The 26,616-nt window shown below is 62.7% G+C and overlaps 1 protein-coding gene across 2 annotated transcripts; it reads left to right on the forward strand.

The window, feature by feature from the left end:
• Positions 1–4,087: 4,087 nt before the first annotated feature.
• POU2F3 (POU class 2 homeobox 3) lies at positions 4,088–24,484 on the forward strand. Of its 2 annotated transcripts, XM_079787785.1 has the most exons (10): positions 4,088–4,465; positions 5,427–5,529; positions 8,052–8,134; positions 10,417–10,599; positions 10,862–11,003; positions 12,379–12,515; positions 14,415–14,576; positions 21,991–22,057; positions 22,916–23,033; positions 24,344–24,484. In XM_079787785.1, exons 1-10 carry the CDS (start codon positions 4,439–4,441, stop codon positions 24,381–24,383), a joined length of 1,062 nt encoding a protein of 353 aa, XP_079643911.1. In that variant the 5' UTR covers positions 4,088–4,438; the 3' UTR covers positions 24,384–24,484. The 2 variants fall into 2 exon arrangements, with proteins under 2 accessions (XP_079643911.1, XP_079643912.1); XM_079787786.1 differs by lacking the exon at positions 10,862–11,003 and having other exon boundaries at positions 4,091–4,465.
• The last annotated feature ends 2,132 nt before the right edge of the window (positions 24,485–26,616 follow it).

Genomic DNA, 26,616 nt, shown 5'->3' on the forward strand with positions numbered 1-26,616 from the left:
AGTCCGTGCCCCCAGTCCGTGCCCCAGTCCGTGCCCAGTCCGTGCCCCAGTCCGTGCCCCAGTCCGTGCCCCCAGTCCGTGCCCAGTCCGTGCCCCCAGTCCGTGCCCCAGTCCGTGCCCCCAGTCCGTGCCCAGTCCGTGCCCCAGTCCGTGCCCCAGTCCGTGCCCCCAGTCCGTGCCCCAGTCCGTGCCCCCAGTACCCGTGCCCCAGTCCGTGCCCAGTCCGTGCCCCAGTCCGTGCCCCCAGTCCGTGCCCAGTCCGTGCCCCAGTCCGTGCCCCAGTCCGTGCCCAGTCCGTGCCCCCAGTCCGTGCCCCAGTCCGTGCCCCCAGTCCGTGCCCAGTCCGTGCCCCAGTCCGTGCCCCAGTCCGTGCCCCCAGTCCGTGCCCCAGTCCGTGCCCCCAGTACCCGTGCCCCAGTCCGTGCCCAGTCCGTGCCCCAGTCCGTGCCCCCCAGTCCGTGCCCAGTCCGTGCCCCAGTCCGTGCCCCAGTCCGTGCCCCCAGTCCGTGCCCCAGTCCGTGCCCCCAGTACCCGTGCCCCAGTCCGTGCCCCCTGCCCAGTCCGTGCCCCCAGTCCGTGCCCCAGTCCGTGCCCCCAGTACCCGTGCCCCAGTCCGTGCCCCAGTCCGTGCCCCAGTCCGTGCCCCCAGTCCGTGCCCCAGTCCGTGCCCCCAGTACCCGTGCCCCAGTCCGTGCCCAGTCCGTGCCCCAGTCCGTGCCCCCAGTCCGTGCCCAGTCCGTGCCCCAGTCCGTGCCCCAGTCCGTGCCCCCAGTCCGTGCCCCAGTCCGTGCCCCCAGTACCCGTGCCCCAGTCCGTGCCCACCCCAGTCCGTGCCCCAGTCCGTGCCCCCAGTCCGTGGCCCCAGTCCGTGCCCCCAGTACCCGTGCCCAGTCCGTGCCCCCCAGTCCGTGCCCAGTCCGTGCCCCCAGTCCGTGCCCCCAGTCCGTGCCCCCAGTCCGTGCCCCAGTCCCCGTGCCCAGTCCGTGCCCCCAGTCCGTGCCCCCAGTCCGTGCCCCAGTCCGTGCCCCCAGTACCCGTGCCCCAGTCCGTGCCCCCAGTCCGTGCCCCAGTCCGTGCCCAGTCCGAGGGCCAATGGGAGGAGAGTGTGTCTGGGCCAGAACCCCCTCCCCGTCCCCGGGCCTCCTCTCGCGCCCGCCCCTGGGCCTGTGGGCCTGCTTGGCGGGAAGGCACCGGGGGAGAGGCCCGGCCTGGTCAGGGTCCTGCCGGCACTTTGCGGGCAACTTGGGGCCCACGGGGGAGCTCTCGGGGCCTCCAGGGCTGGACAGGAGCACGGGGCCCACCGCTCCCCCGGGAGGTGGCGCCCGGCGAGGAAAGTGCTCCGGCCCCGGCCGAGGCCGCTGGCTGCTTCCCGAGGCCGTGGGTCCGGGACGCTGGGCTCAGAGGCGACCTCCCGGGACCCACACCGCCCACGGGGTGGCCGGTGTCGGGGACTCGCTCCCGGGCGTCGGAGGAAGTCCTGCCGGCGGCTGCGGGCGGCCGGGCTCTCCCCTCGGGGAGATGGGTCTCCGGCCGCCTGCCTCGGGCTCTCCCGGGAGAAGCCCGCCAGCGCGCCCGGAGCCGTTGGCGACGGGCCCGGCGTTCGTCCCCGCGCCCCAGGCCTCCGGGCCGGGCGTGTGCGGAGGCGGCGGGCGCGGGGCCGGGGCCACTCGCCTTCCGCCCGGTGCGCGGGGCGCCTCCTCTGGGGGCGACCGGAGCGGCTCGCGCCCGACGGGGACGGCTTTCGGGGACGCACAGAGGAGGGGACGGAGGAAGCTCAGAGGAGCACCGGGCGCCGGCCGCGCGCACGGACGCCCGGGGCGCCGGGGTGGGATCCGCTCCCCGGCTGGGAGCCGGGCGGGGCGGGGCGGGCGGGCGGGGGGCCCGGGCGGCTGGCGCGGGGCCCAACTGATAGGGCGGGCGCGGCGGGCGGGCCCCGCGTGCCTTCCAGCCCCGTCACCGCCGCCCCCGTCTCCGCCCCGCGCACGGGGACCTGGCGCTGGGGCGCGGCCAGAGCCCGCGAGGGGTTCCACTGCTCCCGCCCCGCGCCCTCCGCCGGCGCCCCCTTTGCCCCGGGGGGGGGGGGCACGTGGGGGGCGGGCCCGGAGGCTGGCTTCAGTGAAGCCCCCCGCAGAGCACCCCTTAGGCTGCTGGTGCTGTTGGTTTTAAATAAGCCGTTTACCCTCCATTTCTAGCTTTTACAAGTGTCCTGTGTGATTTAGACCGAGAATTCCCATTTGTGGGGAATTGGGGTGCCAGAGCATCTCAGACTGCCGGGCCAAGTGCTGGTGGAGGAACTGAGGGGCGTGGGGGGAGGCTGTGCCTGGGGGCCTCCTGAGTGAGGGCGGGGGGCTGAGGGGGAGGGGGTGCAGGGGGGCTGAGGGGGAGGGGGTGCAGGGGGGCTGAGGGGGAGGGGGTGCAGGGGGGCTGAGGGGCAGGGGGTGCAGGGGGGCTGAGGGGCAGGGGGGTGCAGGGGGGCTGAGGGGCAGGGGGTGCAGGGGGGCTGAGGGGCAGGGGGTGCAGGGGGGCTGAGGGGCAGGGGGTGCAGGGGGGCTGAGGGGGAGGGGGTGCAGGGGGGCTGAGGGGGAGGGGGTGCAGGGGGGCTGAGGGGCAGGGGGTGCAGGGGGGCTGAGGGGCAGGGGGTGCAGGGGGGCTGAGGGGCAGGGGGTGCAGGGGGGCTGAGGGGAGGGGGTGCAGGGGGCTGAGGGGGAGGGGGTGCAGGGGGCTGAGGGGGAGGGGGTGCAGGGGGCTGAGGGGGAGGGGGTGCAGGGGGCTGAGGGGGAGGGGGTGCAGGGGGCTGAGGGGCAGGGGGGTGCAGGGGGGCTGAGGGGGAGGGGGTGCAGGGGGCTGAGGGGGAGGGGGTGCAGGGGGGCTGAGGGGAGGGGGTGCAGGGGGCTGAGGGGGAGGGGGTGCAGGGGGGCTTTGTGAGTTTTTGGAAAGCCCCCTCTGCGCCCACCACTCCGCCGCCTCCCTCCCGGCCTCCTCGGGTGCGAGGAGCGGCGGGGTGAGCACGTGGGCAGGAGGCGCCGGCTCCCCGCGCCCAGGGCTCTGCTGCGGCCGCAGGGCTTCCTCTGAGAGCACAGAGCGCGTGGGGCCGGGACTGTCCCCTCGGCCTGGCGGGGACGTCGGTGGGACCTGTGCCCGCCGGGAGCGGACCTCGGACCTCGGACCTCGGGAGCGGGCCGCCCAGAGCCGCGGGCAGAGGCCGCGTCCGCAGACGCCGGGGGTGGGCGTGCGGCTCCGAGCGGGCGCTCTGCCCCCGCCCCCGGCACCTGCTCCTCGCCCGGGGTCTCCGTGGCGTCTCCCCTCCCCCAGGGAGCCCAAGCGCCGCCTTCCCACAGGCCCGGCTGCTCTGTGGCCCTTTCACCGAGTCCAGCTAGAGCAGCGGAGCCGAGCAGCCGCGCCCCCCGCGGGAGGTGGTGGGTCCTGGGCCCCCGTCCCGCTGTAGGAACCCGGCGCCGCTGCGCTGCCCCCCACGGCTGCCGGGGCAACCGCAGGCTGCGAGGAGGGGGCCCCATCGCTCCAGGGCGCCCGGCCCCCGAGGGGGTGGTAGGGAGCTTGGAGACCACCCCAGGCCCCTGGGCGCCGCTGCCAGTGGCGGGGAGACCCCCGCAGGGAGCCAGCGGGCGGCCCGGGGCAGCTGCAGGGGCCGCTCAGCGGCGGGGGGGGGGGGGGGCAGGAAGGAGGGGGAGCTGGTCTTCAGATCAGTGACCTATGAACTGCAGACTGTGGGACTCTGGACAATGAAAACCTGATGGGGGCGGGTAAAGGGCTGCTGTGCGGGGAGGTTTTAAAACGTCATTCAGGATCGCCGTCCCTTCGTGAAAGCAGCCCTAACACCCAAGGAACGTCATCCGGTTCCCTTCCTCTGCCCCCCGAACCCCGAGAAGCATCTCCCTGGGCCCGCCTGCGGGCTGGGACTCGGGGCCACCCCCTCTGCCCCCCACCTCCGGCCTGAGGGCCACACACACAGGAAACTCCAGGGGCGCCCAGTGGGCTCTGCGCTGGCGCTTTTTTTTTTTTTTAATATATTTTTATTGATTTCAGAGAGGAAGGGAGAGGGAGAGAGAGAAACATCCGTGAAGAGAGAGAACCATGGATCAGCTGCCTCCTGCACGCCCCTGCTCCCCACTACCCCCCCCCCCCCCCAAACCCGGGGCCAGAGCCTGCAACCTGGGCCTGTGCCCTTGACTGGAATCAAACTGTGACCTCCTGGTTCATAGGTCAACGCTCAGCCGCTGAGCCGGGCGGCTGGCTCCTTATTTTCTGACTTATCACTCGTCTCCTGCCCTGATCTTCTCTGTTTCCCTTCCTGTTGGCCTGGGCGCCCCAGACTGAGCCGCCCCGCCTGCCTCCGTTACAGATCAAAACCGAGGACCTCGGCGACTCCCTGCAGCAGCCGCTCTCTCACCGGCCATGCCCCCTGAGCCAGGGACCGGCCATGATGCCTGGAAGCCAAGTGTCTGGGGTAAATGCCAGCCCTGCGGGAGCCCTGGCGGGCAGTGGGTTCTCCCCAGCACAATGTGTGACCTCTGGGCGAGGCGACCCTGTATGGGTCTAAAGAGCCCCTGCAGGGGTGCGAAAAGAGGTTGGAGAGCTGGGGTGGAGGTGAGGTTCCAGAGCAGTCCTTTCAAAAGCAAGCCTGGCTGGTCACGGGAAGGGGGGTCCCCTCCCGGGAGAGAAGGGAGGCGACCCTGCAGAAACAGCTGGCCTGGCGCTGGCGTTCTGTCCTCATGCCCTCCCCCTGCACGTGCTTACGGCAAAGCCAACTGGAGGGGGTCCCTGCCCAGGGAGGGAGCAGGCGTTCCTGTGGGGCCCTGTCGGGCCTGGCTCGCCGGGGAGGCGAGAGGTACCCCGTCTCCGGCCGCATTTAAAACGGGAATACGCACCCATTCCTCGGCTTGGGAGGAATCTTGGGCTGGGATGTCCATGCTCTGGGCTGGGGGAGGAGCCCGGGAGATGGACTTTCTGTGGAAGCCAGTGGGTTTTCCTGAGAACTAAACTGCTGCCTTCCTCCGGGAAAGATGGTTCGGGCCCAGCAAGCGGCCAGGACACGGCTTCCAGCACAGTGCGGTGCCATGAGGTGTCTAAAGCTTGGACAACTGGGACTGCGTGTCCTTTTAGAGTAAAGTCTGAGACGTGAGAAGACTTAGCCTCGCCCCAGGGCCATTGCATTCTCACGGGGGGGGGGGGGGGGGGGGAGGGGCGGGCAGGACTGACACACGTTAAACAGGAGGCCAGGCTGCAGGGCCAGCGGGCGGCCAGCATTAACGGAGCAGCTGCTGCGTCCCAGACACTGGGACACGCAGGGGCACAGATCAGGTCATTGCCGCACACGCCCGCGTCTGAAGACCTGGAAGAGATGGGCAGCGGGCGATGGGACCGGTCTAGCGTGTGAGTCCTGTGACGTGTGTCTCTCCCCCGCGCAGGATCTGACGTCCCTCCATCCCCTCCAGCAGCTCGTGCTGGTTCCCGGCCACTTGCAGTCCGTCTCGCAGTTCCTGCTCTCTCAGACGCAGCCGGGGCAGCAAGGTGAGGCCCGGCTCACGAGGACCAGGCGCAGCACGTGCTGCTGCGGGCCCTGCTGCCGGCTGGGCCAGGGAGCCTGCTGGGACCTGGGCGAGGGGCCAGCCGCTGCTGTTAGATCGCTTCTCCTAATCACGGCCTGAGCCAGGGACCCTGCCTTGCCTTCTCTTCTTCCTTCTCCCATCTTCCTTGATTTCATGGCCACTTGAGGCTGAAGGGGGGGGGGGGGGGGCCTGGGCGGGACCTGGGCAGTGCAGGAAGGAGTGGCTCCTGGGAAAAGCCTTGCAGACGCCCCAGTTCTCTACCCGGCCCGCAGGAAGCCGGCCCGTGAGGCCTCGGTGGAGCAGCAGTGCCACCCACAGGCTGCCGGGCTTGCTTTGGCCAGAACATAGCCTCCAGGAACCTGGCCAAGAGCAAGGGTTAGATTATAACAATTGTGCCCTGGCCGGTGTGGCTCAGTGGATAGAGTGTCAGCCTGTAGACCGAAGGGTCCGGGGTTCGATTCCGGTCAAGGGCACAGGCCTGGGTTGCAGGCTCCTCCCCGGCCCTGGCCCTGGCCCTGCATGTTTCTCTCACATCGATGCTTCTTTCTGTCTTCTGCTCTCTCTGAAAATCAATGGGAAAATATCCTCAGGTGAGGATTAACAAACAAACAAACAAATACATAAAATACAGAATGTTTATAATAATCGCTAACATCACTTGAGCATGATGTGCCAGGAGCTCTGCTGAGTGGTTTTCCTGATTTATCTTTCAAAATCACGGTGTGCACTGGGTACTCATATTATGCCTCTGGTGACCTCCTAGAAAGTTCCAGAATTATCTGTCTAAAACCCTTGCTCTTGACCCGCCACTGTGCCACCTCTCTGCCTCCTATAGCCATCAGCTTACCCAAATGTGATGGCTGTGGTCCTGCCCTCCGCGCTGCCTGCATCCAGCCCGTTCTCGATGCCGGCATCTCGGGTGTCACCATCATGATGAGCCAGAACGTATTTGAACCTTGAAGCATTTGCTTCGGCAGAATAATACATATCACACTCCTGGGCCAGGAAGGAAAGGTAGCGCTGAATTCGGTATCTTTTTGGTCGACAGTGATATGAAATTGACCCAGGCATATAGCCAACAAGACCAACATATAATACTGAGCAAACAACAAACAATTAAAAGCCCAATCCAAAATCTGGAGTCAAAAAAGCTCATTGGTAGAAATTACTAGCTGTGGTTCTTGGGAAACTTACCTTAACCTCTTTGAGGGTTATGTCCTCCTCCATAAAAAAGAAAAATAGTAAAACTCGACCTCCCAAGGTGATCGAGGGTCACCTGAAATAAAGCAGTAAAAAGGCTTTGTACAATTCAAAACACAACACAAATGTTAGGTTACAATTAGCACTCCCAGGCCAGGGTTCTTGCCCATTTATTTTAATAATAAAAAACCGCCCTGGCCAGATGGCTCCATGGATAGAGCATCGGCCTGAGGACTGAAGGATCCTGGATTCGACTGCACTCAAGGGCACGCACCTTGGTTGCAGGTTGATCTGACCCCTGGCCCTGGTCAGGGCCCGTGTGGGAGGCAACCAATCGATGTGTTTCTCTCACATCAATGTTTCTCTCTGTCTCTCCCTCTCTCTTCCACTCTCTCTTAAAATCAATGGAAAAATATCCTCGGGTGACGATTAACAAAAAGAAAAAGAAAAAAGTCCTGACTTCTTTTTTAGACTGAGGAGCGTAACGTTTAACATCAGCTGATGCTCTCCATCAGTGACCTAACCCAGCTTGGGACCACAGACACTCTGAGGCTGAGCTCTGTGCTGAGCGATCAGGGTGACCCCCCTTCTGCTGTGGGGTGTGGTGGCCGCGAGAGGCCTGGCTATGACCTTCCCCGAGGAAGACACTGGCATGACCACCAACCAGGAGCCTCCTGCAGGGACACCGGCCCTGGGGAGGGGGGAGCGGGTGGAGCAGGGGAGTCCCACCCCCAGATGGAGTCTCCGAGGCCTGGCTGCTCTCCCTTCCTCAGCCCTTCCCCCAGCGTAAAGTGTCCGGCCTGGGGTGTGCTCCCCCCCACCCAATGGCCCGTCAGCGTGCTCTGACATCCTTGCCGATGGGCGGGGCCTGTGGAGCTGTCCGGGCAGCAGGACCTTCTCAGCTGCAGCTGGAACCCTGAGTCCTCACCCCGCATCTCCTGCCCGCGGCGTCTCTCCAGCCTCCTTCCCTCTGGGCTCCCCCAGCCCTGGTGTCCACCTCAGAGCAGATTGCTGGGCCCTCCTCAGCCTCGGCCCCGGCCCGGGCAGGCGGGCGGGCGCAGCAGGACTGCTTTGGGGACTGCTGCTTACATCTGCTTCTCCCTGGTCTGCTCTGCCTCGGCCTGTGGCGAAGGCTGGCAGTGCCCGTGGGCCTCTCCCGGGCGGGAGGTGGGCTGCGGGGCTTGGTTCATTCGCGGGGGGAGGAGAGTGGTCAGGCTTCCAAAGCTGCAGGGGGGTTTTCACAAGGCCTGGCTTTCATTCCTGTCCCTGTCCCCCTCTCACCAGGTCTGCAGCCCAATCTCCTCCCCTTTCCACAGCAGCAAAGCTCCTTGCTCCTCCCACAGCCTGGACCCGGCCTGGCGTCCCAGGTAAACCCCACACTCCCTGGTGTCCTCTGGGAGTGCCTCTGCTTGACGGAGCTCAGCCCATGGTCTCCTCCAGCCCCTTAGCTGGGCTCTTACCCCGGGAAGAGCGAGTAGCAGGGGACTCGCCCTCTTGGTAGGCGGGCGAATGACAGCCTCAGCCGGGGAGGGTGGGCCGCTGTCAGAGGTGGAGGCAGAATGAGGACCCAGTGACCAGCTCGTGGCCTAGCCCCCTCCATGGTGCAGGCACCCCACCCCCAGCCAGGCCCTCGCAGCAGTCACCTCAAAACCAGCGGTCAGCTAGCTCCCCAGGACACCACGGTGATGGCCACCCAGCCTGGCGCTCATACACCCTGAGGGGGGACCAGAGTCCCTTGGGCCTGACGCCCCAAGACCATAAAGCCAGTGGCTCTTCCCTGCGCCTGGGCCGAAGGCAGCCTCATGTCGGGGGGCACACTTGGCAAGAGTGCCCGGCTGTGCTGTGGCAGCCGCTCTCCCGTCTGCACAGCTGCCCGAGGTGGTTCTGCAGAAGTGGGCGTGCGGGAGGTTGCAGGGACCCCAATGCCCCTTCTCTACGCGGAGATTCCCAGGGATCACTAAGGGCCCTGGCTCAGCAGGGGCACCTGGGGGACAGCGCCACCTAGTGGCTCATGGGAACGGGACACTAGAAGCATAAGCTCCCAAGAGCATCCTGGACTGGGACAGAGACTGGCCTAGATCCGTGGTCGGCAAACTGTGGCTCTCGAGCCACATGCGGCTCTTTGGCCCCTTGAGTGTGGCTCTTCCACAAAATACCACGTGCGGGCGCGCACGTACAGTGCGATTGAAACTTCGTGGCCCATGCGCAGAAGTCGGTTTTCCGCTCTCAAAAGAAATTTCAATTGTTGTACTGTTGATGTTTGGCTCTGTTGACTAATGAGTTTGCTGACCACTGGCCTAGGGCGATGGCAGTAAGATGGAGGCAAGGGGTGAATGAGAGATGTTGGGGAAGTTGAATCAATGCAATTTGGCATCTAGTTGGATGTGAAGGGGGAAAGTGAAGGTCTTAGCAAAGAACTTGGTGTTTGATGAAAGAACAAATAAACGAATGAAAAGGAAGTCTCAAGAAGACAGAGCTGTGTCCGAGGGTCTGGTCTGTATCAGCAGGATCAGATCCATAGCCGTCCTAAATGATTCCATCCCAGAAGGCCCTTCGCTGGGAAGAGTCCTCAACTTCCTTCAGGTCCTTTACGTCCCCATCATAACGACCTGTCGTCATGGTAACCCTGAGTGTCTTGGGTGAGAAAAGGCACAAAGTTAGCCCCCGTCTAGAAGAGCAAACAGGGAAGGAGAGAGCAGAGGGCGGGCTTAGGCCACGAAGGACACCTGCGCTGGCCCCTTGGCCTGGGTGTCCTTCCTTCCTTGGGGGGTGATCGATGTCTTCAGGGTCCAATGGACGCCTGACCCCAAATGGGGACAACATGGACTCTAGGTTTAAGGATCCATTTTCCTATGAAAATAAACGAAAGGAACAAGTTCTCCTGACAACCACAAATGAGATCGCAGGGCAGTTAGAGAGCACTGGAATGCCTTTGATTAAAAAAAATAAATAAATAAAAGAGCAGCCCTAGCCAGTTTGGCTCAGTGGATAGAGGCCGGCCCATGGACTGAAGGGTCCTGGGTTTGATTCTGATCCAGGGCAGGTACGTAGGTTGCAGGTGTGATCCCCGGCCCAGGTTAGGGCACGCGTGGGAGGCAGCCAATTGGCATCCATGTTTCTCTCACTTCGATGATTCCCTCACATCAGTGTTTCACTCTAACTCTCCCTTCCACGCTCTCTAAAAATCATGGGAAAATATCCTTGGGTGAAGATTAACAAAACAAACAAAGAAAAGCAAAACCCAAAACATTCTAATGAATGAAAATGGGTGGTTTAGAATGTAAAGTGCCAGTCACAGGAGTCTGACCTTGTGCAGAATTCTATGAAGGAAGCCGTCTCCGCTGCCCCGTGTTGAACACCTCAGCAGCTTTGCTTTGTGGTGAGAACAGACAAAGCAAACAGCCCTGGCTGCGGAGAGGGCTCTTTGGGATCTGCACACAGCCTGCTGGCTCCTCTTATGTGGAAAACCCACGGGAGGGCGACAACTTCCCCAAGTCGGTGAGTCAGACTGGCCCAGGTGACTGCCCGCCCTGCGGACGGCCGCTTCCACTTCCTGCCGGTGAGACCACACAGGCACGCAGGGCGGCCGGCCCATCAGGAAAAATGTCAGAACTGCCCTGGGATGTGCTGACTGTCTGTGCTCTTCTAGGCAGTCGGGCGCCCGGGGCTGCCGGGACCCTCCTTAGACCCCCACCTGGAGGTGCCCCAGCATCTCCCGGTGCCCAAGCACCTGCCTGGCGCTGGGGGCGCCGACGAGCCCGGCGACCTGGAGGAGCTGGAGAAGTTCGCCAAGACCTTCAAGCAGAGGCGCATCAAGCTGGGCTTCACACAGGTTCGCTTCTGAGGGGGCGGAGGAGGCGGGGCTCCCGACGTCCAGGTCTCAAGAGCACCCCGAGTTGGCGTGTGGGGGCAGGCCCATCCTGCGGCTGTTGCGCGAGCCCTTGGCGGCCTGTGGTCGGCGCAGCTGTGCTGAGGACACGGCTGGTGGAGGGACAGAAAGCGGAGCCCAGGGTCCTACAGAGAAATAGGACCACTCCCCACCTAGGGGCGGTGGGTGCGGACCTGTCTCTCATCACCCCCCCCCCTGCCCCCAGGGGGACGTGGGGCTGGCGATGGGGAAGCTGTACGGCAACGACTTCAGCCAGACCACCATCTCGCGGTTCGAGGCCCTCAATCTGAGCTTCAAGAACATGTGCAAGCTCAAGCCGCTGCTGGAGAAGTGGCTGAGCGACGCCGGTAGGCCTCCCGGGGCGGGGCCGGGCCCTGGGACAGCCTGCAGGGAGGGGCCTGGTCCGTGCCCCACACCCTCCTCCTGCCCCTGCGTCTGGAGCCGCTGAGGAAGGAGACACGGGCATGAGGAGGGGAGCGCCCTGCATGGCTCACAGCTCCCGTGGCCATGGAAGCGCACCTCCCGCCCCTCCCCAGCCCGCCTAGACCTCAGGGCACCTGGTCAGCGGCCAGGGGCTGGGGCTGCAGAGCAGGCACGTTGGCCCAGAGGCTGGCGGGACCAGGCGGGAGAGGGAGAGGGAGTCACCGGAGGAGGAGGCAGCGGTCCCGACACGAGGCCGTTATCTGGCTGACCTGAGAAGTGTGAGGAGGTTCTCGGAGGGCAGGGGCCAGCGAGGAGCCAGACAGGCCGGCGGGGAGAGCCTGGCAGCGGAGGGAGCCCCGGACTGCCGCAGTGGGGAGGGGGGCCGGGGCGGTGAGCCTGGGCCGTGTTTGGAACCTGAGCGGGGGAGTTCGTTGTCGGGACAGAGCTGCTCAGCTGCGCACCATCCACGTCTGGGGCCGGAGACCCCTGTGCTGCGGGGCCGTCCTGGCGCACCATCCCTGGTCTCTACCCACTACATCTCCAGACATTGCCAGGGGTCCCCGGGGGGACCAAGTCACCCTTGATTGGGAACCACTGGTCTGGCTGAGAGGGACCGAGCAGAGAGCCAGGGCCAGGCCTCCGTTGGGTTGAAGTGAGGGTGAGTGGTTGCTGTGGAAACCGGGAGGCGGGCAGCAGGATGCCACCCTCTTGGAAGTCCTTCCACGTGGAACATGGAAGAGGCACAGACGGCTTTTACAGCAGCATCGAAGCGAGAGCTGCGTCAAAGGCCCTAGGGTCCTTGGGAAAGGACCTTAGAGATCATTTCCAGTGGGATCCCCCTTGGACCCCGGGATCCTTCCTAGGGAGACTCCTGCCACGCACCCCGCAGCCTGGCCTGGCGCCGGTGCCGAAGAGCTAGGGGCTCCGCAGCAGCGCTCTGCCCCCGGCGCCGCTGCCAGCTCACAGCCGCTCTCCCTGTGTTTGGGGTTCCCACTGAGGCTGCTTATGAAACACAAACCCGGGAGACCTCCTCGCAGGAGCTCTGCCTGCACCCACTCAGCCCACACATGCCCGCGACGTCCACGTGTCCCTGGGCGTGACTGCCAACCCTGGAGGACCTCTGCCCAGCGCAGAAGGAGAGGCAGGGTTTTTGTCCGTCCAGTTCCCCTGGTTGGGGGAGGGGCCTACCCAGAAAACTGCAGAGCCCGCCCGCCCGGGAGAGTCGCTGGACCTCAAGTCCATTCAGCCGGATGGCTGCCACTCCCTTCCCTTCACTTCCTCCCCGTTTCCCTCCCACAGAGTCCTCCCCGGCAGACCCCTCGGTGAGCACCCCCAGCGCGTACCCCACCCTCACCGAGGTGTTCGGTAGGAAGAGGAAGAAACGCACCAGCATTGAGACCAACATCCGCCTGACCCTGGAGAAGAGATTTCAGGATGTGAGTGGCCCCTCGGGCTGGGAGCGGTGGGTGAGCGGCACATGTAAGCCCCTTGGCACCAACCCCTGGCACCACACGCCTGTCGTGGGAAGAGGCTAGACCCTCTGTAGACACCCAGGTGACCGTCTGCGCATTCTCTCACATCCAGGAACTTCTTCCCTCACTCGCCCTTCTTGCCCTGATGCCTATTCAGGACCCATCACCCCTTCCACTGGGAGATTTAAAGAATGGAATATTGCCTTGGCTGGTGTGGTTCAGTGGATAGAGCCTCGGACTGCAGACTGAAGGGTTCCGGGTTCGATTCCAGACAAGGGCACAGGCCTGGGTTTCGGGATTGATCCCCAGGAGGGGGTGTGCAGGAGGCAGCCCATCAATGATTCTCTCTCATCATTGATGTTTATATCTCTCCTTCTCCCTTCCCCTCTGAAATCAATAAAAATATATTAAAAAACAAAAACAAACACACACACACACAGTGGGATACGGATTCCAGGAAAGAGGGCAGTGCTCTGTCCAGCTGAAGTGGAGGGAGCACAGCCAGGGCGTTGTAGGGAAGTTCTTCGCTTCCTGTGCATTGTTTTGTATTCTCCAAATTATAACTGTAATGAATGCTTAGTGTACACAATTAGGAAATACAGGGATGGAGGGGGAAATTCACCGTCAAATGCCATCTACATGTGTTTCCTTCTATTTCTCTCTTCCACACACATTTACATACTTGCAATCATATCACATACATGCAGTTTTTAAGGAGGAGCCAAAGCACAGTCTGGAACCTGTATGTTGAAGCTAATATCCACTCTGTGTCCCCCTGGGAGCTGGGGGAGAGAAGAGAGGAAAACAGGTTGGTCCAAACAGCTTCTAATCAGGGCCCTTGGGTACCACTCCAGAGCCTGCATCTCCATCACACAGGCCCCAAGGACGTGCTTTGGCCCCCACCAGCCGCGCAGACCCCAGGCCCAGGCCGGCCGCCCCTAAGCAGAGGCTGCAGTGCATCTGGTCAAGGAGCTGGAGGCTGCATCCTGCTGGCAGGATGGCAAGAGCTGGCTTTTCCTTCTGATTCGGTTTCTCAGAGCAACAGGAGGGCCTAAGGGAAGGTGTCGGAGGGAGGGAAGAGGGCAGAGGTCAAAGACGGGTGGGTGTTGGGGAGCAGAACTAGAGTGTGATCTATATATATATATTTTTAAAATATATATATATTTTTATTGATTCCAGAGAGGAAGGGAGAGAGAGAAACATCAGTGATGAGAGAGAATCATGGATCGGCTGCCTCCTGCACGCCCCACACTGGGGATGGAACCCACAACCCGGGCATGTGCCCTGACCAGGAATTGAACTCCTGACCTCCTGGTTCATTGGTCGACGCCCAACCACTGAGCCATCCTGGCCAGGCAAGTGTGGTCCGTATTTGCACAGTCTTGATGGGTGCTCAGGTTTAGCTTTACCCTTTCCTATGTGGGGGCAGGACAGGAGGCAGGGCCACCCAGAAACACCAGGTTGTGCAGACAGAACTCAGAGGAGCGCACCGGGGCCCCTGTCCCCACGTGGCTCTCCAGGGGCTCTCCTAGCGGAGCTGCTCCCGAAGGAAGGAGCAGGGGAAGGAGCCGTGCGGCCGTGTGCAGCCCTCACACACCCTCATTTAATCCTCACAAACCCTCCAGGGCAGGCATGGTTATTCTGGCCTCACAGATGACAAGGCTGAGGCTCAGAGAGGTTAAGAACGTTTCTTAGGGACACACAGGAAGTGATGAGTGAGTATTCCATCCTAGGTCTGATTCTAAAGCTTTTGATCCATCTGTTGTTTTATCCTGTTTCCATGAAACATCTGTCCCCCACCCCCAATTCTTGACCCTACTCCCTTCTTCTCCTGACCACTCTGTCTCCCTTCGGTTTCTGTAGAACCCCAAACCGAGCTCCGAGGAGATCTCCATGATTGCAGAACAGTTGTCCATGGAGAAGGAGGTGGTGAGGGTCTGGTTCTGCAACCGACGCCAAAAGGAGAAGAGGATCAGCTGTCCTGTGGCCACACCCATCAAATCGCCCATCTACACGTCCCGTCTGGTGAGTGGCCAGGAGTGAGCTGCCTGCCAAGCACTGAGGGGGACGATGCCTGGAGGCAAAGAGTCTTCTCCATCCCGGGAAGATGGGGGAGGGGTTGATGGGGACATGATGTCAATAAATCAGCAAATAGATGCTGTACATTAAGTATTTAATATTAAGAAGGAGAAGGAAGGGTAAGGAGAGAGAAAGTGATCGCGAGGAGATGTTTCTAACAGAGAGGTCGGACTCTCTGATGAGGTGACGTTTGAGCAGAGATCTAACCGTGGGAAGGGAAATAGCTCAAGGAAAGAGTATCCCAAGGGAAGAAGGGCCAGTGAGTGAGACTGGCACGTCAGGGGGACAGCGAGAATGCCAGTGCCGCCGGGCAGAGCAGGGAGGCCAGAGTAGGCGCTGACGGAGAGAAGCGGCACCAGGGGCCGTTGGAGGGACCGGCTTGTTTGTGTGGAAGAAGCCACTGGAGAACTCTGAGCAGAGAAGCCGGAGCCAGCGACACGAGCGGCTGTGAGACCATGTGAGGGGAGCAGGGAGCCCGGAGAACTGCGTGGTCAGGCTGAGAGTCCTGGGGGCTTGGGCTGGGGTGGGAGCCAAGGTGGTGAGGTGAAGCGATTGGATCGGAGCCAGCAAGATGTGCTCACCGCTCAGACGTGGCCTGAGAAACGAGGTACAGGAGACTCCCGGGCTCTGGCCTGAGCCGCTGGTTGGGAGGTGCTGCCGCTGTGAGATGGTGGAGACTCAGGAGGAACAGCAGTGAGAGGGGAACTAAGAATCCAGAGTTGGTCGCAGTAAGCTGGACGTGACTCCTAGACCCCCAAGGGGAAGTGTCAGGTAGGCAGTCTGTCTGTGACCCTGACAGAGCGGAGCCGTCGGGGCTGGGGTAACATGGAGGGCAGGCAGGTGTGGCAGTTTGGAGAGGAGACAATGTCTTCTCTCTCCAGGGAAGATGATGCCTAGAGGGTGGGTGGGAAGGTCCTTACCCATCCTTGGGGATGGGGGTGGGTGAACGTTAAGGTCGTCGGGGATAGTGGGATGCCCTTGAGTCTTCAGCACTCCAGGATGAACAGCGTTCAGCCTTGTCCAGGGTGGGGCATAGCTGTCCCATAAAACTGCGCCGTTGCTCATTCCTTCACCAAACCTGGTCGGCTCTCTACTGCTGTCTCCACAAAGACATGTCCGTGAGCCTCGGCCAGAGGCCTTGTTGCCTCACAGGGGAAGCAGCAAAGAAACACAGGACATGCCAGGGAGGCTTTCTCCAGGAGAACTTAGTGTCCCGGCTGGTGAAGCCTCGGGAGGCGGTGGTTAGGGAAGGCGTCCCCGGGGAGATAGTTCATGCCTGGGCTAAGTCCAAGAGGCAAAAAGATGGGGGAAGTACGAGAACGTGGTATCGATCAGGAGGAACATGTGGCACATGCATGGAACTGCAGGTGGCTCCATGGGGAGGAATGTAGAAAGATGAGGCTGGACAGGTCACAAAGGACAGGCTAAGGGACGCTGTGCAATGCTAAGACACTTAAAGGCTAGAGAAGCCGTGGAGGGTTTTTAAGCAGGACACTGCATGACCATATCTGCTTTTTAGACTAATGATCATCCGTACGTCAGTGCAAAAGGTGGTTTGAGAGGCTGGGAGTTATCCAGTAGAGAAATGAAGGCTGAAGCAAAACCAAGTGGTACAAATGAGGGGGGTGGAAAGATCCAGGAGATAATTAGAAGGTGGGGTCATTAGGCGATGGCTAATAAACAGAGAGTTGGGGGGCCGTGGAGAGCAGTGAAGGAAAGAGACTGCCCTGGGGTGGTATCAGCATTGGGGTGGGCTGGCTGGGTAGATGGCGATGCCAGTGATGAACAAGCAAACGCGGGGAGGAGCCAGCTTGGGGATGGAAAGAGTGACCGTTTCTGTTCTTTCCATTATTATGATGCTCAGGGAGGCCTGCGGGCCGGGAGGTCAGGGGAGAAGGCTGGAACAGAGATGCGGGCCGGGAGGTCAGGGGAGAAGGCTGGCACAGAGATGCGGGTCCGGAGGTCAGGGGAGAAGGCTGGAACAGAGATGCGGGTCCGGAGGTCAGGGGAGAAGGCTGGAACAGAGATGCGGGTCCGGAGGTCAGGGGAGAAGGCTGGAACAGAGATGCGGGTCGGGAGGTCAGGGGAGAAGGCTGGCACAGAGATGCGGGTCCGGAGGTCAGGGGAGAAGGCTGGAACAGAGATGCGGGTCCGGAGGTCAGGGGAGAAGGCTGGAACAGAGATGCGGGTCGGGAGGTCAGGGGAGAAGGCTGGAACAGAGATGCGGGCCGGGAGGTCAGGGGAGAAGGCTGGAACAGAGATGCGGGTCGGGAGGTCAGGGGAGAAGGCTGGAACAGAGATGCGGGCCGGGAGGTCAGGGGAGAAGGCTGGAACAGAGATGCGGGTCCGGAGGTCAGGGGAGAAGGCTGGAACAGAGATGCGGGCCGGGAGGTCAGGGGAGAAGGCTGGAACAGAGATGCGGGTCCGGAGGTCAGGGGAGAAGGCTGGAACAGAGATGCGGGTCCGGAGGTCAGGGGAGAAGGCTGGCACAGAGATGCGGGTCGGGAGGTCAGGGGAGAAGGCTGGAACAGAGATGCGGGTCGGGAGGTCAGGGGAGAAGGCTGGAACAGAGATGCGGGTCCGGAGGTCAGGGGAGAAGGCTGGAACAGAGATGCGGGTCCGGAGGTCAGGGGAGAAGGCTGGAACAGAGATGCGGGTCCGGAGGTCAGGGGAGAAGGCTGGAACAGAGATGCGGGTCGGGAGGTCAGGGGAGAAGGCTGGAACAGAGATGCGGGTCGGGAGGTCAGGGGAGAAGGCTGGCACAGAGATGCGGGTCCGGAGGTCAGGGGAGAAGGCTGGAACAGAGATGCGGGTCCGGAGGTCAGGGGAGAAGGCTGGAACAGAGATGCGGGTCGGGAGGTCAGGGGAGAAGGCTGGAACAGAGATGCGGGCCGGGAGGTCAGGGGAGAAGGCTGGAACAGAGATGCGGGTCCGGAGGTCAGGGGAGAAGGCTGGCACAGAGATGCGGGTCCGGAGGTCAGGGGAGAAGGCTGGAACAGAGATGCGGGTCCGGAGGTCAGGGGAGAAGGCTGGAACAGAGATGCGGGTCCGGAGGTCAGGGGAGAAGGCTGGAACAGAGATGCGGGTCCGGAGGTCAGGGGAGAAGGCTGGAACAGAGATGCGGGCCGGGAGGTCAGGGGAGAAGGCTGGAACAGAGATGCGGGTCGGGAGGTCAGGGGAGAAGGCTGGAACAGAGATGCGGGTCGGGAGGTCAGGGGAGAAGGCTGGAACAGAGATGCGGGTCCGGAGGTCAGGGGAGAAGGCTGGCACAGAGATGCGGGTCCGGAGGTCAGGGGAGAAGGCTGGAACAGAGATGCGGGTCCGGAGGTCAGGGGAGAAGGCTGGAACAGAGATGCGGGTCCGGAGGTCAGGGGAGAAGGCTGGAACAGAGATGCGGGTCCGGAGGTCAGGGGAGAAGGCTGGAACAGAGATGCGGGCCGGGAGGTCAGGGGAGAAGGCTGGAACAGAGATGCGGGTCGGGAGGTCAGGGGAGAAGGCTGGAACAGAGATGCGGGTCCGGAGGTCAGGGGAGAAGGCTGGAACAGAGATGCGGGTCCGGAGGTCAGGGGAGAAGGCTGGAACAGAGATGCGGGTCCGGAGGTCAGGGGAGAAGGCTGGAACAGAGATGCGGGTCCGGAGGTCAGGGGAGAAGGCTGGAACAGAGATGCGGGTCCGGAGGTCAGGGGAGAAGGCTGGAACAGAGATGCGGGCCGGGAGGTCAGGGGAGAAGGCTGGAACAGAGATGCGGGCCGGGAGGTCAGGGGAGAAGGCTGGAACAGAGATGCGGGCCGGGAGGTCAGGGGAGAAGGCTGGAACAGAGATGCGGGTCCGGAGGTCAGGGGAGAAGGCTGGAACAGAGATGCGGGTCCGGAGGTCAGGGGAGAAGGCTGGAACAGAGATGCGGGTCCGGAGGTCAGGGGAGAAGGCTGGCACAGAGATGCGGGTCAGGCAGCCATGAGCACACACCTGGTGGCTGAGGTCCTGGGTGGAAAGGAGCTCACCCGTGGGGTCTGGAGAGAAGAAACAGGAAAGCCAGTCTCCACCCTGCAGAACACCAGCACGTGAGGGACTGGCGAGAGGGGAGCGTCAGGGAAGAAAGGGAACGGGAGATGCGGAAGGCAGGAAATGGAAGATGGATGGAAGGGGTCAGTGAAGGGGGCGTGAGGAGCTCTAGGGGGCGCCACGGGACACTGACAAAAGCGAGCAGATCGGTCTGTTGGAAGAGCTGAGCAGGAGTGAGCAGGAGGAACAGCCTGGCAGGCAGGAAGGCCGTCTGTGAGCGTAGAATTCCAAACAACACAGTACCTTCGGGGAACACGCATTTCAGTCTGTTTGGAGCAAAGAGTTTGGGACTAAGACAGAGATTGACAAGGGCCAGATCACGATGAGCCTTGATACCAAAATACTCTAAAAACTACGAGAGTCCATTAAAATTTTAAGTTGGAAGCCACGTGACATTCAGTCATCATTCCTTTCTTACATGTTTCCTGAACACCCCATATGCTTGGCCCTGGGGTGCAGGGCGTGCAGGACCCCCGGGGCCCGCTCACAGCCAGCAGGGAAGGCGGACATGAAGGCCGGCGTGCTGAGCCTGCGGAGAAGATGTGGGGCATTGGGGGGACCTAGCCTGGCCCCGGAGCCGGAGCCGCAGGTCCTCTGAGGAAGGCTGTTCACACTGCCAGCAGGGAGTGAGGGGGCATTGGGGGGCGGGTGAGCTGGGAGGACAGGGCGGAGAGGGCACAGGCAGAGGAAAGTGTGTGCAGCCGCCCTGAGACTGGGCTGTGGAGAGGAAGCAGGGAAGGCTTGAGGGGGTTGGACGCAGGAGTGAGCGAGCATGTGACGAGGAAGCTGGCCGGCTGTGGGGCGTCGTCGCCTTGTTAAGAAACCTGGGCCATGTCACCGCAGCCGGACTCCTTGTAGCCGCTGTTGGTTTAGAGCAGATGGGAGCCAGGCGCTCACTTCGGTTCCCTCCCAGCCAAGGGCACCGGCACGGAGGAGCTGTGGAGGAGTGTGACTCTCGCTCTCTTTTTTAAATATTTTTATTGATTTCAGAGAGGAAGGGAGAGGGAGAGAGACAGAAACATCCATGAGAGGAAATCATGGATTGGCTGCCTCCGGCACGCCCCCTACGGGGGATGGAGCCTGCAACCCGGGCCTGTGCCCTGACCTTGAGTCGAACCCTGACCTCCTGGTTCCTAGGTCGACGCTCAAGCTCTGAGTCATGCCTGCTGGGCGGAGCCTGACCTATTCTCAGCCCCCATCCAGCACACTGCTGCTGAGCGCCTGCGCACCGCGCAGACCCTGAGGACACCACGGGGTCACCCTGCCCTCGTGGGCGACAGCCTAGTGGGCGGGGGCACGGAATAAACATTTGCGTTCGGGCTTTGGGCTCTGAGGAAAGCAGAGAGAGTCTGGCTGTCTTCCTCGGCCCCCGGGGCAGTGTCTTTGGGACCAGGACCACTTCCTCCCGCCTGAGAGGAAATGCTCTCCACGACACCCAGTGCAGAGAGAAAAGGCAGCGTGGTGCAGACCAGCGTGGCAGAAGGCCGCCATTCGCAGCTGCAAAAAAGAAGGGTCTCACCTCTGAGGCCGCGTGGAGGGCCGGAGAGCGCGGTGCGGAAGAAAGACAGGGCCACTGGCCTCACTCACACGTGGGAGCTAAGGAACCGAACGGCCCAGCGGCCCGCGCACTGAGCACTCAGCCCTCAGAGGGCCTGGCGGAGGGGAGCGGTGGTCAGGGACTAACCTGAGGGCTGGCATGCATATTTGCATGGTCCGTGGACACAGACAATAGTGCAGGGAAGGGGGGGGGGGTGGAAAGGGGCCATGGGGACATCTGTGATACTCTCCACAATAAAGGTTTTAACATGTTAGCATTCAAAGGGGAAACCATATGTATGTCTGCTTGCACATGCATAAGCTGTCTCCAGAAGGAAACTTCTTAGAAGCTGCTCACAGTGACTGAACACATTAGAGATTATTGGGCTTGGCAGCAGGGAGGGGAGAAGAGAGATTCCTGATAACACATCTTGCCTGGCTGAGCCGTGCCTGCGCCCACCCTGGGGACCGGCGGACTGAGGAGGCTTGCTGTGCAAAGGCAGCAAATGCAAGGAGCAGACCGGGCGCGGGCCCTTAGGGAGAGGCATGCGCTGCCTCCTGCTGGAATGGGTGTTACCAAGGGGGCGGGGGGTTCAAATGCAGCTCCCTGAGCAGAACTTTATTCAAATCTTCAAAAAGCATCATCAGAGCTCTCCTGTCAGCATGAGGAGGGGTGGGGGGGGGGGGGGAACAGCGTCTAGAGCGATGGTCCCCAGCCTCCTTTTGGCCATGCCCCACCTGAGCATCTCCAAAACCTGATGCCCCCGTGACATGGAATTCTTATTCTTCAGAAAGTGAACTATTCACTGCAGGAAGCCTAAAAGGCCATGAACTTGGTCTAAACAAGCTTCCAAAGAACATGGCATCCATGAAAGAGAAAAATAAAAGAACGAAAGGACAGGTGAAGTACTGAGGAAGAAATCCTAAGAAATTGTTTAAAAATAATATGAAGTGACATGAAAAATAGAAAATAAAGCTTCAAAAGATATAACAGAACTGAAATGCATAAATATGCCAGAATATATATTTGTATACTGTATATGAGGCCCCTAGAGCCATAAGAAATGGAAAAATTCACTGTTAATAACTCATTCTCACATTGCCCCCCGGTGGGCTGTGCCCCACTGGGACCCACTGGGCTGGCAGCCGGCAGGAGGGAAGGGGCGGCGGGTAACGGGTCCCCCGCTCCCTGAACGTTAACGACAGGAAGCTGTGAGGGCCGGCTGCTGCTGCACCACCTCCCGGGCGGGCCGGCCGGAGCCGCGCAGGCTGTCCGCGGGGAGCAGGTCGCCTCCGGATGTGCTGGGCGCCGAAGCCCGGCCGGCCCGCTCGGTGCTGTTCCGGGGCCGGAGGCCGTGCTGGGCGGCCGGAGCCGCGCGGAGGTCAGACACTCCCGCCGGCCCGCCAAGGCCCCGCGCCGGGGTGCGGCGAGGGCTCCGGCCAAACCAGAAGCTGCGGAGGCCAAAGCCCGGCTCCCCGGCGGCCTCCCTGGGCGGCGCGGAGGGGTCGGGCCTGAGCGGGAGCAGGAAGCCGGTCGGTGGGTCGGGGAGCGCCCTCCCAGTGCGGAGCCTCCCGCCCCGCCCCGCCCGGCCGGCCGGGGCCACACAGCGGGCGGGTGGGGCCTGAGGGACGGACGGAGGTGCGTTCGGGCTGGGCCGTGGGCAGAGCGCCGGGACCTGGCCTCGGGACGGGCCGGCGCGGGGGCGGCGGGGGGCGGCGGGCGGCGGGGGGCGCGGGCGCTGACGCCGGGGTTGCCTTGCAGGTCTCCCCCTCCGGGCCTCTGGGCGCCCTCTCCGTCCCGCCCGTCCACAGCGCCGTGCCGGGAGCAGGTGAGCCCGCAAAGACGCCTCCCAGGGACCCGAGTGCCCCCACAGAACGCCGGCCTGAGGCCGAACCCCGAAGTGGGGTCCGGTCCGTGCGGAGGGAGCGGCGCCGGGCGGGGAGCCTGTGGAAGGCTGAGCAGACCCCCCCCCACTCCGCACGGAGCCCGGGCTCGGAGCGCCCCGGCTGTGAGCAGCGCCTCCGGCCGCTCTTCAACCCCCTTGGGTGGTAACGTACGTGTCACCTCACCCACGGGACGTCGTTTGGAAAGTTGAACCCGAATCTGCCATTTGACGGAGGACACACAGGAGTGAGGGGCCAGGCCAGGCGCCGCCTCGGGACCGCCTGGTGCCCCTCCCGGCGGTGCTTCCCTCCTTTGGGAACGGGGAGCACCCGAGGCTGCGGGCTGCCATCGCACTGTGCCCTCGGCTCTCTTCCTCCCGCCCCCTCCTCTTCCTCCCCCTTCTCTTCCTCCCCCTCCTCTTCCTCCCGCCCCCCTCCTCCCCCTCCTCTTCCTCCCGGGCCCCCTCCTCCCCTCCCCCTCCTCTTCCTCGGGGGGGGGCCCTCCCCCTTCCCTTCCTTCCTGCGGTTCCCGCTCTTCCCCTCCCGCCTCTGGGGCCGGCTGCCATGCCCGCAGGGTGTCCTGCGTGGGGCGGCCCTGGCCTCCGCCCTCCGTGTGTCCAGGACCAGCTGGGCGACTCCTCGGGGCCTGGTTTGAGGGGAGCATTGGCGGGGACCTCCCGGGTGTGGGTGCTCCTGCCCGGATGGCAGGGCTGGGTGGATGCGCGGGGCAGGGGGAGGGTAGAGCCCTCTGGGGTCCCCGCAGGACCAGCCGCATGACCCTGTGTGCCTCTCCTCCTCCCCAGTGACCTCGTCCTGCTCCCCTGGCGGCAGCAGCCCCTCCTCGCCCAGCGCAGGCCTCCCCTCCGCGCAGCCCAGCGCCAAGGCGGCAGCCGGCGCCTCCTCCGGCCTCGGCGCCTCAGGGTGAGCCGGGAGGGGCGGCCGGGCTGTGGGCGGGGGCGGGGCGGCGGGCGGGGCCGGGGCGGCGGGCGGTGGGCGGGGCCGAGGCGGGAGGCGGTGGCGGGGGGCGGGGCCGGGCCTGGGGAAGAACGTGATCGCGGGTCGGACAAGGGGGGGGCGGGAGGGGGCGGAGCCCACCTGGGCCTGGCCCCAGGGAGCGGGGTCCAAAAAGGGGCTCAGCCGCTGAGCATTCTGGGCAGAAGCCCCCTCCCTCTGCCCTGGGAAGGGGGACTGTCCCAAACCTCCTGTGGGAAGGCCAGGCCCTCCCTTGGCATCGGGGTTCCCACCTCCTGCCAGTAGCCCCAGTTTCGCACGCAGCTGACACAGCGAGAGAGGGAAGTGAGGGTGCACGCGGGGAAGCAGCCTCTTGGGTCCAAGACTCTCCTCTGAAGAGTGTTCTTGGAGCTGGGGGGGCGCTGACCTGGGACCAGCGGGGGGGCGCTGACCTGGGACCAGGCGGGGGGGGGCTGACCTGGGGCCAGGCGGGGGGGGGCTGACCTGGGGCGGGGGGGGCGCTGACCTGGGACCAGGGGGGGGGCTGACCTGGGACGGGGGGGGGGGCGGCTGACCTGGGACAGGGGGGGGCTGACCTGGGGCGGGGGGGGCTGACCTGGGACGGGGGGGGCTGACCTGGGGCGGGGGGGTCTGACCTGGGGCGGGGGGGGCGCTGACCTGGGACCAGCGGGGGGGGCGCTGACCTGGGACCAGCGGGGGGGGGGCTGACCTGGGGCGGGGGGGTCTGACCTGGGACCAGGGGGGGGGGCTGACCTGGGGCGGGGGGGGCGCTGACCTGGGACCAGCGGGGGGGGGGCTGACCTGGGGCGGGGGGGGGGTCTGACCTGGGGCGGGGGGGGCGCTGACCTGGGACCGGGGGGGGGGGGCTGACCTGGGACGGGGGGTGGCTGACCTGGGACCAGGGGGGGGGGGCTGACCTGGGACGGGGGGTGGGCTGACCTGGGACGGGGGTGGGGGGTGGCTGACCTGGGACCAGGGGGACGGACGGAGGGAGGGAGAGGGCTGAGGCCTGGCTGAGCGCAGAGATGAAGCCCAGGCTCAAGCCCAGCAGGGCGGCCGGTCGGCCAGCTCTCACTGGGCCGTGCTCTGCAGCCACCACCAAAAACAGGGGAAACCACATGTCCCCCTGGACAGGTTAGATGTGATTCCCACGCCGAATCCCTGCCTACAGCTCCGGTAAGGCGGCCCCGGGGTCCAGTGCATCCGCTGGGCCCTGCTCCCGCCTTCCCGCGGCTCGCACGGGCTCTCTCTCCCTGCAGACCCTGGTACCGATGGAGTCACCCCACCTACCTCCACTGAGCCCGCGGGTGCTCCCCGAGCGAGCGGAAGGGCGCCCACCACCAGGAGCCCGAGCCCGCCTTCCTCAGACCCGGCCGGAGGCTTACCCTCGGGACCCCGCGGCCCTGTGTCCCAGAGCTGGCCTGCTGCCGGCCGCCCAGGCCTTTCCGAGACAGGACGGCTCGCCGGTGCTCCCCGCCTCTTCCTGGGGACGGCCACGCTGGGTGCCCGCCAGCGGGGTCCCAGCTCCGGGGACGGCCACGCTGGGTGCCCGCCAGCGGGGTCCCAGCTCCGGGGACGGCCACGCTGGGTGCCCGCCAGCGGGGTCCCAGCTCCGGGTTCCTTCTGAAGCCCGGGAAGAGCTGTGAATCCCCGCCTCCGGCAAAGCCTCGCTGTTTGCTCTGCTCAGCAACCTTTTCTGACTGAATCTTCTCTCACCCAGCGCTCTCCGGGCCCTGCCCCCTTCAAGAACCAAACCCACTCGTGCTTTTGTTCTGAAGTTCCCCCCTCTTTGGAGAAGGCCAAGTCCCTCCGCCCAGGCATTTCCCTGCCCGTGAGGCTCCCTGCACCTGCCACCGAGCCAGGAGCTCGGCCCTCTCCGCCCTCCGCTCAGCGCCTGTCCCGGCTGCAGCAGGAGGAACAGGCATCTGTTCTGATGCTGTCAGGTGCCTGCCGAGGGCCCCTTCCTGCTGTTTTCATTATGTTCTCTCCTTACTGTGGAATTCTCCAGCAAAATGTTTAACTCAGGTGTGAATTTCAAACATGTCTCTGTAATATTTTATCACCTTTTAAAAAAAAGTAAGAAAAAGAAAAGAAAAGCACCAGCGTGTGAAATACTGTGCTAAGTCCTACAAGAGTTCCCATGCGGGCTGGGGATTCCTGTTAGCGTCTTGGAACCATCCCTGCCATCTCCTCTGTGGGCCAGGGTGCAGAGAGGTCACGTGAAGCCATCTAGGAATAGAAACTTAAATAAAACCTGCTTATCCACGGGAATGGGGGGATTCGGAAGCTCACTGTCCCTAGATAAACTTGTGCGGCGAGGACCTGCGCGGCTCCACGGCGGACAACACGAGGCGTAGAGGGTTGCTCCCTGTCTTTTGTTGGGGGGGGGGGGGGCGGGTGAGTGCAGGTGATGAAGTGGGATGGGGAAAATGTCTCAAATTAACACATTAAGCCGATTACTCCCCAAACTAATGCTCCAGAGGACACACATTCAGCAGGGCTCTAAAGACTTGAGAGTTCTTACTCTTTTTCATGGAACTGCCTGGAAGGCGGAGAAGGAGAGAGATTGGTTTCCTCACTGTGTAAAGGGGACGATGCTAAACACTTACCGTCCAGCCCTTTGAAGACTTAGCCGAGACTAACAGCTCATACTCAGACATCTCGAAGGCCAATCGTTCATAATTCAGCATGGAAAGCAATAGATAGTTGAAGCGAATAATAATTTACTGACCCTCGGTATTAGGCTTTGCAATGGGCTATGACTTTGGTGAGAGCATGAGAGGCATGGAAACTGTCGCCTGGTTTTTCTTAGGTTATAAATACGTAAATAGTCACCATTCCTGAGTGACACTGACTGCGACAGGGAGGGGGAACTAAAGTTAGGGTTAGACATTTGTTGCAAATAATAATATCCAAGTGGAAAATCTATACATAAATGATTAAGAGTTAACTGTTCTTTTTTAAGATATATTTTTATTGATTTCAGAGAGGAAGGGAGAGGGAAAGAGAGTTAGAAACAGATGGGAATCATGGATCGGCTGCCTCCTGCACGCCCCACACTGAGGATCCAGCCCACAACCTGGCATGTGCCCTAGGTCGGAATCAAACCCAGGACCCTTCAGTCCGCAGGCTGACACTCTAGCCACTGAGCAAAACCAGTCAGGGCAGAGTTAACTGCTCTTGGTGTTTGAATGGGGTTTATAATAAGAAGTAGGAGAGGCCTATTGGTAGTAGTTAGTTTCTCAGGAAAAGGTAGGTTACAAAAGGCAGTGAGAGGAGCCTCCGAAGTCATTTAAGTCTATGAAAGGACCACTCCGCCCCCAGGCCCAGCTGTCATACATGCCCATGGGTGCATCTGTGTGCTCACTCCCCACAGCAATCCTGGCCGCCTTGACCCTGCTCAGATGAGCGCCACAGGTTGATCTGCACTGTCCAAGACTCCAGTTCACATCCAGTGAACTTGTAAAAAAATACTTTAATTTTACCGCAGTTTCAGGTTTACAACAAAATGAGAAGATGGTGCAGAGATTTC

Source organism: Cnephaeus nilssonii (assembly GCF_951640355.1).
Source record: "Cnephaeus nilssonii genome assembly, chromosome: 13".
Taxonomy (NCBI): domain Eukaryota; kingdom Metazoa; phylum Chordata; class Mammalia; order Chiroptera; family Vespertilionidae; genus Cnephaeus; species Cnephaeus nilssonii.

Coding starts and splice junctions, on each gene's coding strand:
- POU2F3 (XM_079787785.1), top strand. CDS start 4,439: ATGATGCCTGGAAGCCAAGTGTCTGGG. Junction 12,516..14,414: donor TGGAGAAGAGATTTCAGGAT/GTGAGTGGCCCC, acceptor CGGTTTCTGTAG/AACCCCAAACCGAGCTCCGA. Junction 23,034..24,343: donor TCCGGCCTCGGCGCCTCAGG/GTGAGCCGGGAG, acceptor CTCTCCCTGCAG/ACCCTGGTACCGATGGAGTC.